An 11,098-nucleotide genomic window follows, 5' to 3' on the forward strand; every position below is an offset into this window, starting at 1 on the left:
TTCATTGATTTTCAATAATTACGTTTTAAAACGTTGTGGACGTTTTACTCAATAGGGTATTCTAATGGGCTATATCGGTAAATAACGTAAAATTTACCGTTTTAAAACGTTCAGAAATTGTTTTAAAAAACAAGGATTGTGAGTCTGTTTATTGCAGTTGAACGTAATATTAACAGTGTTATACGGTATGGCTTTGTTGTTTATCGTATGCAGTTGAACAGCCATACCGTAATATTTTGATTTTTAATAAACACTTAAAAAACCAGAATGTACGAAAACGAGGTTTTTACGGGTTTGCATGACACAAATTCAAGTTTTAAGCTGATTTACGCTACGGTTTCTAGAAAGGTATATTTTTGATACGTTTTACTACGCTATGGACGTCAGGGCGTAAAATAAGACTGGCTTTCAGAAATGTAAAAATTCGATACGTTTTCTTACGCTTTGGCCGTCCTACGGGTATAGCGGATGGCCGTCGAAAGGATATGTACTAAAATAAAGTGATCTTAAACTATAAAATTGTTCATTGTTGAACATAGAAATTGCCTACCTAATTACCTAACTTACTTTATGGGACTGAAAAATGTAATGATACATTTTGAGAAAACTTGCATAAAATAGTGTGCAGCTTGAACGTACATTTTTGCGTTTTCTTTTTCAAGAAAGGCATGTATATAAATTCTATATATATATTATAGATGGCGTAACTTTTGTGACTCATGGATTTCTTATCGTTTTCATGTTAATTATTATTTGTGTGGGGGGAGGGGGAGATACCAGACTTGCTTTTTCTATATGCCTCTTCTAAGAGTTTGAATTTCAAATATTTTTATTCGTATTGGAAGTTCATTTTATTATTTGAATTAATAACTTATTTTGAAACCTATCATAGTTATTTAGATATTGGCGGAATATATGAACTGTTGAATTAATACTTATACGTCATCCTAGTTAAATCTAACAAAGGTCATTGTTATAATAATTATATGCAACCATGCATTAGAAGGCAGTGTTACAATGTTACTCGTACATTGGGATTATTATAGTTATTATCTGATTTAGTTTAAAAAAAAAATACTAAGAAGTTTAGATGTCCTGAAATCACCAAAATTTAAACAAAAAATTGGTCCAATTTATAATTTCTGAGTAGCATACTAATAACACCTTGCTGGAAATTCTAACTTTAGAATCTGTTAGATAAAGACCAATTGTTTTGCCCTAATAAAAGGGAGAAGGTCTAGATCTGACGTCGATTAAGCTCTTGTAATCATGATTTTATAGAACCATTTATCATTTTTTATCTGATATAGATTAACAGTAAATAAAATTAATATATTTATAAAAGTAATATTAAATGTGTGCGGATTTTTTGTGTGGTACATACACACATAAAATGTTCATGTAGATACATGTATAATGAAAATGTTTATCAACATAATGAAAAATTTCAACAAAGGTCGTATACATTTTTAGGCTTCAAGTGAGCCGGGTTGAAAGTTGAAATGGCCCATAAAGTCAATTTGAACGGGGTTAAATTTAATGTTACTAATTTAATGTTTAATGTTACACTGGCAGTCAGTTTTATTAAACAAAATACAATGTATTTTTATTTAAAAGTTGTCAAAATTGAGAGAGAAAAACTTTATTATGCACTATAATGTATGTGTTTTATTTCTATCAATATGTAAAACCAGAATACTAGTTAACATAAAGTTTTGAATCAATAATTAGATATGTACAAGGTTTTATTTTGGTTCCATCGTGTACAATTATCAAGCATTGACAACAATGTGATATTTTCTATCTTCCTGCAAATAAGTTCGATGATTTATATCAATGTATAAAAGATAAATCAACATATTGAATGGACCACAGACTTATTTACCTTTAGATAATACTTAAAAACTTCTTCAACTATGTCTTAGTTTGAAAAAGTAGAAGTAACAATTCTACATAAAAGTATAAAGTAGCTTCTTGAACGTTTTATTTTTTTAAGAAACCACAACAATTTTTAGTCTATGAAGGTTTCCACTGTTACGAGTTGAGCTAATGAGAATCCTTTGTGCATCTTCTGGTGTGAAGGGATTGTCTGGATGGTTGTAGTGCACAATCAGATTATCGTTTAGGTACATCTGAAGATGATTAGAAATAAATTAAATAATTTGTCAAATCTATTTCAGCGATATCATTTAGATGTACATGTATAAAGATTATGTTTTTTATAAAATATATATAAATTTCTACCAGCCTTTTTATCATTATATATACATATAGACATAAATTATCTTTAAAATTTAATTGTAAAAGTTATTGACTATTGTCATACAAATATTACATAAGATACATGTTCATGCCAGTCTCAATAGTGTAAATTCAGAAGTGGTCCTTGAAAATTGAGTACATGTACAAGTAAATGTACATTGTCTGAAAATCTGCTACATGTGAAAAACGCAAGGCTAGCTTCCTTTTCGATAATAAATTATTTGCTCCTCTTTTACAAAAGTAATAATATACATGTATGAAAAAAGAAAAGAAAATTTCACACGAGATGGTCATCTTTATCATAAAAAAGCTTTATAATAAAAAAAGGCTTTCGAAATATATTAACTGAAAGCTTTACTGTATTTTCAAATTGTAAAAGTTAACTGTTCATATTCTAACCTTTTGTCTTCTAGAAAAATGTAGAATAAAGACCAGATATTACAGTATACATTTCGACTTATACAACACACGGTTTGTAAAAAGTGGCTGATAAAGTACAATTTCATATAGTTTAGATGATTCATAAGTTTTCGTTTCAATATCTTGTACATTAAGACACTGCTGCCGTTTGGAATATCGATATCATATAAAATTATGATATTGACAATTTTCAACATGATTAAAACAATCAAAATCACATAATGTATGGTTTACATATCGTCAGTGCCATTTCCAGTGGTCTGATGGTCAGCTTGTGGAATAGTGTCAACTGACAGCACAATATTAGCTCTAACAAAGTCCTTCTGCCAGACGCCATCAATCTTATGGTCAAGTTTTCAATTCCTGGATACTAATATCTATCATAACTTTAAGGGCAACATTACCACCATCCATTGAAAGAAGCACATATATCCTAGAAATTGAAAGACTTTGAAATATTTTGAATATTTTCTTCATATAACCTAATCTTACAATGAGCGTTAATGAATTGGTGTTTATAAAAGACTACAGAAATCAGTATCATTTATCTTAAATAAATGGCCTATCCTTAATACTCGTAATAAACAAGGACAGAAATATTTTCCCACTCTTGCGAGAGCAAAAATTTCATAATAAACAATTAAGAAATTTTATTTAAATAGTTATCACAGTGGGCTAATATATATAAAATAGTCGAGTTTTCAAATTTGATGAGCCTACATCAATTTCATTGTAACATTTTAATGGGATATTTTTTGAAACTACAAAGAACGTTCGATTCTTTGGAAACAGTCGTAGCAACTTCGTGTGTTCTTGCAAAAATGCGTCCCTAAAACAACACTCCGTCAAAATTAACCAATAAACCATTCAGTAAGTCATTATTATCATTTCCGTTTGTATTTCACTATATAATTTCAACTGGAACATTTAATCTAATACTATTTGTTATGATTACAAATCATTGTGACATATAAAATCAAAATATGATTTTACGAGGGGGAAGATAAACTGGCATGTATATATTTCATACAGATCGACTAGTGCATTAAGAGACATTCTGGCAATTGTATAACGTCATTGTTTTGCAGCACAAAATATCCATACATACTTACTTAATATCTGTAGTAGGAAATAAAAACGATACGTCTACTGAGCCACCAACACCCAACAGCCCAGGAAGTTCAGACTTATATGAACTTGTATTTACCAGCATCTAGAAATGAAAGTGATATAATTATGGTTTGTGCAGTGGTATTTACGAAACCAATTTAAAGAAAAAGAAAAGGAGCATACATCCGCCTTTGGACTATGCTCATATTCGATAACATTGCAAACGATAACATAGCAATTTTTGTTTATATGCTGTGTTAATGGCGAATAAGAAGTATAGATTTGGTTAAACAGTATTCAATACTATTCACATCGTATTATCGTTGTTTTAGTGGTGACAAAGATCTTAAATCTTTCATTATTACAGGTAGGTTATAAATTTGCTTGGTATATTTATAAATATGCAAATGCCAATAAGAACAATTTCCATCTACCGACTGGAGTTACTATAATGAGTAATTTTGGACTCTCTTCTCATATAATTTGACCAACCATTTGCATTAAAGTTTAATTAATGAAATAAACACATAAATAGCAAAGTGTAAAAAAACTGAGGAAACATTGCCAATCAGTATACGTGTAAGTAAAAACTGCCTAAAACAAAAGTTAAGCTAAGAAAGAACATGAAATAAAGAAATTCACTAAAAACAATACTATCACGAAAATTTTTATGTAGATCTGTGATATTAACACATTGATCAGATCAACGCGAGTCGGATTTGCAAAATGAAGAGAGAAATAATTAAGTAACCTCAATGTATAGTTCAACGTATCTTTATCAATTATTTTTTATTAGCATGTTAGAATGGAAATAGATATTTAATTTATCTTGCATCATAGTATGAAAATGCAAGACTTTCGTGATTATATTCTTGCGCATTTGAACTCCAACTGCATTATTCTACAACAATACACTCAAAATTGATATATCTATTTCCTAAACAAAGCACCTTATCGACAAAAATAAAACATCAATTTTAAATTAAAGATACAAGTCTGAATTAATAACATAAGAAAGCAGATTTTTCGAACAGCATCGTATATTATATCTGAATTGGAAAACTGAAAATCAAATTATTGAAAAAGAAAAAGAAAAAAAAACATAGAAAAAAATAATTCTTACCGGAGGCTGAAACTGTAGATCTTTAATTTTTCCTGTTACATATGTAAAGTCGGGGTCAAAGCTTCTCGTCTCAAGCCAACTTCTTGACAATGGGATGCATTCCCCGGTAGTTGATATCTTTGCGCTTTCAGTTTGTTCTCTGACTAAATTACGAACACATTGCAGTGATTTATCTCCAGCACTCGATTCCGAAACCGGTACAGTGTAGATATTAAGGTATTGTGCAATCAAACTGCCACTGCTTGTCAAAACAATTAGTAAGTTAAGCAACATAATTTCAAACATTTCTGAACGAAGATGTTCTGAAAACTCGTTGCGAGCGATCTAGCAATATGCTATATAAAAATGCAATTTAATCTGTGACATTATCATCTTTTTTATTTAATTATCAATTATAGAAAAAAACTTAAGTATGTCTCAACTGATAAATCAATAGACCTGTGCTTACAGATGAAACCAATACAATTTTCAATAGATATAATTGCTAATTAAAATCTAATCGATGCAAACTTAATTATTTTTAGATATTTGCTTAATATAATCGAAAAGAGTCTTTTCACTTCGTTGGAATTAAAATTTATTTTGTTAATAGTATGGTAGACAATATCAGCAATGAAAGGCGGCGTAACGCAACCCGCAAAATTTCATTATGGGATACTCAGTGTACATTGCGGGAAATTGTAAATACCAGAAAGTTGAAAAGCCATACAGAATTAATGTTTTAATAATTATATTAATTCACTTTGCTAATACGACAAGTTAAAGTGACATTATACTTACTTTTTTCACTGTCAAACTAAGATCAATTAATAAGTTGTTCATTCCAAAAGATAGTCTAAAATAATGGCGATTGGTAGTTAAAAAAAAAAAATTCGGGGGATAAAATATAAAAACTACCTAAAATAAAGACTGTCCCCACTCTTACAAATTAATTAGGATGATAATAAGAACAACAGAAAACTCTTTATTTAATGAATGTAGCTTATAATGACAATACAATAGTCATGTTGGCCAACTTCAAAGCTTTATAAAAGATAACACATATAATACTTTATTTTTTTATTTATTTTTTTGTTGGGTTTAATATCGCACCACCACAGTATAAGTCATATGGCGACCTTCCAGTTTTATTGGTGAATGAAGAGCTCAGGTGTCCCTCCGTACATTATTTCAAACTTCACTTTTTACGATATTCTTTTGGTCTTGAAATGTTAATTTGTTGTAAAATCTTTCAAAGAATGCATAAATGGTTTTTAAATAAACACTATTAAAATGTTAACGGATATAAATGACTATAAGAATCAAAAAAAAATCTTATTTTCGAGCCGCGATCTTATTTTCGCGAAAAAATAGCTTATTTTCGGTATCCATCTATACCTTTGTTGTTTACAGAAGTAATCTTTCACAAAAAGATATTTGGGGAATAGTACTCGGATTTTTGTAATATTTCGGCACAATACAATAATGAGTATTTTCACTACAGAATATGTTTTTTTGGGGTAATGTAAGATTCGCCAGACTTAACGATTCGCCATAAATAACGATTCGAACAGAAGTAATAAAGATTCGCCACAGTTTAAATAACGATTCCGCCACGTGTATTAAATACAAATTTTTTTTCAACAATCTGTTTTTCAAACTGTTGATGGAAAACTTTTTTCCTTTTTATATTTATTTGTTAAATTCAAAAAATTAATTTACACTAAAAACTACATTTATTGAATAAAAACACACGAAAACCAAATATTTTATTAACTAAAAATTACATAACACTTTTTTTATAACTTCGTTATTTATATAAACTGGGAAAAAATATACGTGAAATGTACTTATATTAAGGTTTGTCTTGTAATTTGTCTTTGCAAATTTCTGAATATTATTTAAATGCCATTATGTTTTGTAATGTTTTGTACACGGACAATCTTTTAAATATGACCAGTTTTTTAATGGATAAGTCATGCCTTCTACTACCCTTTTAAAAGGTCTTTTCTAGTAGATGTTTTTCATTGCCTACTTTAAGTTATAGCCATACTTCTGGTTGTGCATAACGTATTTGGTGTGGTTACTATTAGAAGAACTTTTTTACGGAATCGCTTACAAACAAACGTGTAAAGCGCATGTTGTTAACATGAAAAATGAAATATTACTATTGTGGCGGGGTGTGTAGGCCGGTGCGTGAATTTTTGGAAGGAATTTGAATACTTGATGCTGCAGCGTTGGTTTTTGTGGAATTTTTATGAAAAAAAAATTTTTAAAAGGGGGGAATTTTTTTCCAGCTTTCTAAAGGGAAATTTAAAAGGGTTAAATTCCCGGGTTTGCGTCGGAAGCTTTTTTTTCTAAAACATTGAATCAATTTAAAGGGTACTTGTATTTTAATTGAAAATTGGGCAAAAGGTTTTTAAAAATAGAAAAAAAAAAATGTTTTACAAATTTATGAGGGGGTTTTTACTTTTATTTTTTATTTTTTATTCTTTTTATGTCATTTAAAAAATTGTACGGGAAAAATAAAATTTCAAATGTCATAAAAGCTTTGGGTTTACAAAATAAATTTTTGGCTCAAAGACACAAAAACCAAATGGATAATTAGCCGAAAACATTTTGGCACCCTTTTTTGTTTTTGTGAATTAAATAAATTTTCAATTTAAAAGACATTTTTGTTTTAAAGTCACATTGAACATTTTGATTTTAAAAAAATTTTTAAAAAAAAATTTTACAAGGACTGTTCAAATTTTCCAAATTTTTTTTTTAGGTTTTTAAGAAGGGAAAAGTTAAAATCCACAAATTTTTAAACCCGATATTGAGTTGTTCTCCGACCAACGTTTAGAATTTTTTAAAATTTTTTAAAAAAACCGACAATCAAAATAAAAAGTTATGAATACAAAATCTTTAATATGTTTTTTTTTCTCAAAAAAAAAAAATTTGGCATTTGAGAAAAAAATGTTTTTCAAGCGACGCTGTGTTTTCCACTTTTTTATATATGATCCCACCCTTTGCCCCACTTGCCACAGTTTTTTAAAGAACGGGGGTTACTGTGGGATACATCTTAAACAAAAAATGCAAAAGGGAAAGGAGCTGGCATGTTTAAAATTTCGTTATTTTCGTTTGTATCCCTATTTTATGTAGTTTTTTAAGCATTAAACCCTTTTTTGGGAAATATATTGGGTCCCCCTAAAATTTAAATTTTGAAAACAAAAAAAGCTTAATTCCCGGGGCGCTGTTTTGAAAATCTAAACCCTTTGTCAATAATTAAAGGATTATTTCGGCGTAAATTTAAAATATTTTTTACAAAACCCAAAAGGTGTTTTTGGTTGTTTAAAAAAAGGGTGGGGACAAATGTTTTAAAATTATGCGTTTTTTAATAAATTATCGAAAATAAATTTTTCCTTAGGGAACACAGGTTTTTGAAAAATATTTTTTTAAATATTTGACATATATTATAATAATATTTTTTTTTTCTTTTTTTTTTTTTCAATTCTTTTATTCACTCAGATATAAAAACATGAAAACTGAGGTAATTTTTTACAATATAGTACATAATAGATAAAGGCTTCAAAATCAGACAGTATCAAAATTTAACATGTAAAATAAATTTTTTAAAAATAAATATTGCGGGAAGTCAGTATTAAAACAAATACTTTTGATGGGGGTTTTCCACAGCATTAAATTTATACATTTTTTGGGTATTTTTAATCCTTTTAATTTAAAATGAAATATATATTTTTAAAATTTAAAAATTAATTTTAATATAAATTTTGTTTATGAGTAATTACAAATAAATTATTTTTTTTTAAAACATATTTAATTTTATTTTCTTTTTTTAAAATTTTTCCTACCCCCTTAAAATGTTACCTTTTTATTTAATTTTTAAAATCCCGGATGGGGGCCCTTTTCTTTTTTACTTTGGGATTTAAGAAAACCAAATTTTTAAATTATTTTGTCAAAATTTTAAATTAAATTTAAAAAAGGAAACGGTTTTTTTGAAAATTAAATAAAAATCATTTGTTTATAAAACATTTTTCTGTTTTTAACGCGAATTTTTTTTAAAAGTTATTTTAAACCTGTGGCGAATTCCGGTTTATTAAAAAAATGTGGGTGAAACGGGGTTTGTTTTGGGGAATTTGGTTTTTTGGGGTTTTGGCGAATTCCGGTTTTTTTAACTTCCTTTTTTTTAAATTTTCCAAAAAGGTTTAACGTAGTTAATTTTTCCCTTTTTTTGACCCTTTTTTTTTCTTTTAAAAATTTAAAAAAAAAACTGGGGCTATTTTTATTCAAAATAATAAATGGGGGTTTCATTTAAATTTTTGCCCCCCTCTTTTGGTTTGGTTTTTTGGGTTTTTTTTAAATTTTTTTGAAAAAACCACATTACTGGTTCCCGTTTTTCCCCAAACAACATTTTTTCAATCCATCCCCGGAAAATTTTTTTATTTTTATTTATTTTTTTTTCATTTTAAACCAAAAATGTTTAAAAAACCCTTTTGGTTTTTAACCTTGGGGCTAAAAATTTTTTTTTAGCAGGGGAAAAGTTTAATTTTTAATTGGGGTTTTTTAAAAAAAGGAAAATAACAGGAAAATATTAAAAATAAAAAAATTTTGTGGGGTTTTTCCTAATTTTCCTTTTTAAAATTTTCTTCGTTTTTTCAAATTTTGGCCCAATTTTTAATTTTTTTCTTAAAAAATTTTAAAAAAAATTTTCAGGGCTCAGGGGGGTTTTTTTAAACTGCAAAAATGGATTTTTAAAGGGTTTTAAAAACCCCGTTTCAAAAAAATTTAAAGGTTTAAAAAGGGGGATGGGACTTTTTTAAAAAGGGGTATAATTTTTAATTTAAGGGGACAAAATTTTACCTTACCCAAATTTTTAAATTGGGGGAAAGGGGGTTTTGGTCATAAAAAATAACAGTCACTTAACCAAGGGAAAAACATTTTTCTCTTGGGTAATTTTTTAGAAAAACTGTCACTAGAAGGGGTCCTAAAAAGGGAAAAATTTAAATTATAAATCCCAAAAATTTCCCCAAGAACATTGGGTTTTTTTTGTTATGACATTGAGAAAGTACATTTATACCCCAATTGGGGACAGCTTTTTCTACTGCAAAAAGATATCAAAAATTTGAAAAAAAGCCTTATAAATAGGTTAAAATTGTTATTACCCCTTTTTTCTGAAGTTTTAGTTTGTCAAAATTACTTCAAAAAAATAAATTTTTTTTTATTTTAATATTTATGACAATTTTTTTTGGGGACAAGTTTTATTTTTGTTAACTGAAATTTAAAAGTGGTTTTGAATTTTGAAAAAAAGGGAAAAAAGGGTCCCGTTAAAGGGTTTGCCCTCGATTTATAATAAAAAATTCGGGGAAAAATTTTTAAAAATTTTTGCATTTTATTTAAAACTGAAATGGGTAATATTTGAAAAATTGTAAAAGAAATTTTATTTTTTATAATTTCAATGTCAGGTTTTTAGGAAAAAACTGTTAGTGATCGGGAAAAATGGGAGTTAAAGGGGGTAAACAATACCACAAACTAAGAGGAGCACAAATTAAAGACGTTTAAATCTTAGTTCCCCTTGAAACAAGGAAACAAAACAAACAAAAAAATTTTAAAAAAAAAAAAAAAAACAAATTTCCGGGCCGGGGTAACTGGAAAAGGGTTTTAAAATTTTTGATGATGACCTTATTTTACACCCTATCTTAAAATTGGGTTTTATCTCTTTTAATCAGTTTTGGCAGGTATCTAACATTTTTTCTTTTTTTTTTAAATTTTATGCCCCTCACGATTTTTTTATTTAACCCCAATTTAAAATAAAAGGCCTAGCCCAAAAAATTTTTAAAAAAAGGGGCAAAAAATTAAAAAAATTTTACAAAGGTTTTAAATTTTTAAATTTGTGGGAGATAAGATATCATTGGGGGGAAAGTGCAGTGCAAAAAAGAATGTAACTCTTTTTTGTCTAATTTTTTTTTAAATTTTTTGGCCCTTTTTTTTTTCACTTTGAAAATTTTGTCCAAAGGAAAAATAACTTAAAACCTATTGGACTCCAAAATAAAACTTTTTTGTTAGGAAAATTATTGAATTAAAAGGGGCCTGCCAAAGAAACCCTAACTCGGGCCTTTCCCCAATTTTGGACTTATTTCCTTTTTTTCTTTTCCCCTTTGAAACTCTGTCTGGGAAATACTCTAAAATACAAGAGGGATTAAA

General features: G+C 28.0%; 1 protein-coding gene across 1 annotated transcript; it reads right to left on the reverse strand.

Annotated features, from left to right (window-relative positions):
* Positions 1 to 2,977: 2,977 nt before the first annotated feature.
* On the reverse strand, positions 2,978 to 5,244 carry LOC132736899 (uncharacterized). The gene is made up of 3 exons (XM_060724113.1): positions 4,916 to 5,244; positions 3,795 to 3,895; positions 2,978 to 3,115 (listed from the first exon to the last, which is right to left on the reverse strand). Exons 1-3 carry the CDS (start codon positions 5,198 to 5,200, stop codon positions 3,031 to 3,033), a joined length of 471 nt encoding a protein of 156 aa, XP_060580096.1. The 5' UTR covers positions 5,201 to 5,244; the 3' UTR covers positions 2,978 to 3,030.
* Between the last annotated feature and the right edge of the window lie 5,854 nt (positions 5,245 to 11,098).

The sequence above is a fragment of the Ruditapes philippinarum genome, unplaced genomic scaffold (genome assembly GCF_026571515.1).
Source record: "Ruditapes philippinarum isolate M1 unplaced genomic scaffold, ASM2657151v2 ctg14944_1_1_1_1, whole genome shotgun sequence".
Classification (NCBI taxonomy): Eukaryota; Metazoa; Mollusca; class Bivalvia; order Venerida; family Veneridae; genus Ruditapes; species Ruditapes philippinarum.

Excerpts from the sequence above, each read along its gene's own strand:
- LOC132736899 (XM_060724113.1), bottom strand. The coding sequence starts at position 5,200 with ATGTTTGAAATTATGTTGCTTAACTTACTAATTGTTTTGACAAGCAGT. Across the intron at positions 3,896-4,915 it reads ATCTACAGTTTCAGCCTCCG|ATGCTGGTAAATACAAGTTC; the intron begins GTAAGAATTATT and ends TTTCATTTCTAG. Across the intron at positions 3,116-3,794 it reads TTTCCTACTACAGATATTAA|GATATATGTGCTTCTTTCAA; the intron begins GTAAGTATGTAT and ends TTCAATTTCTAG.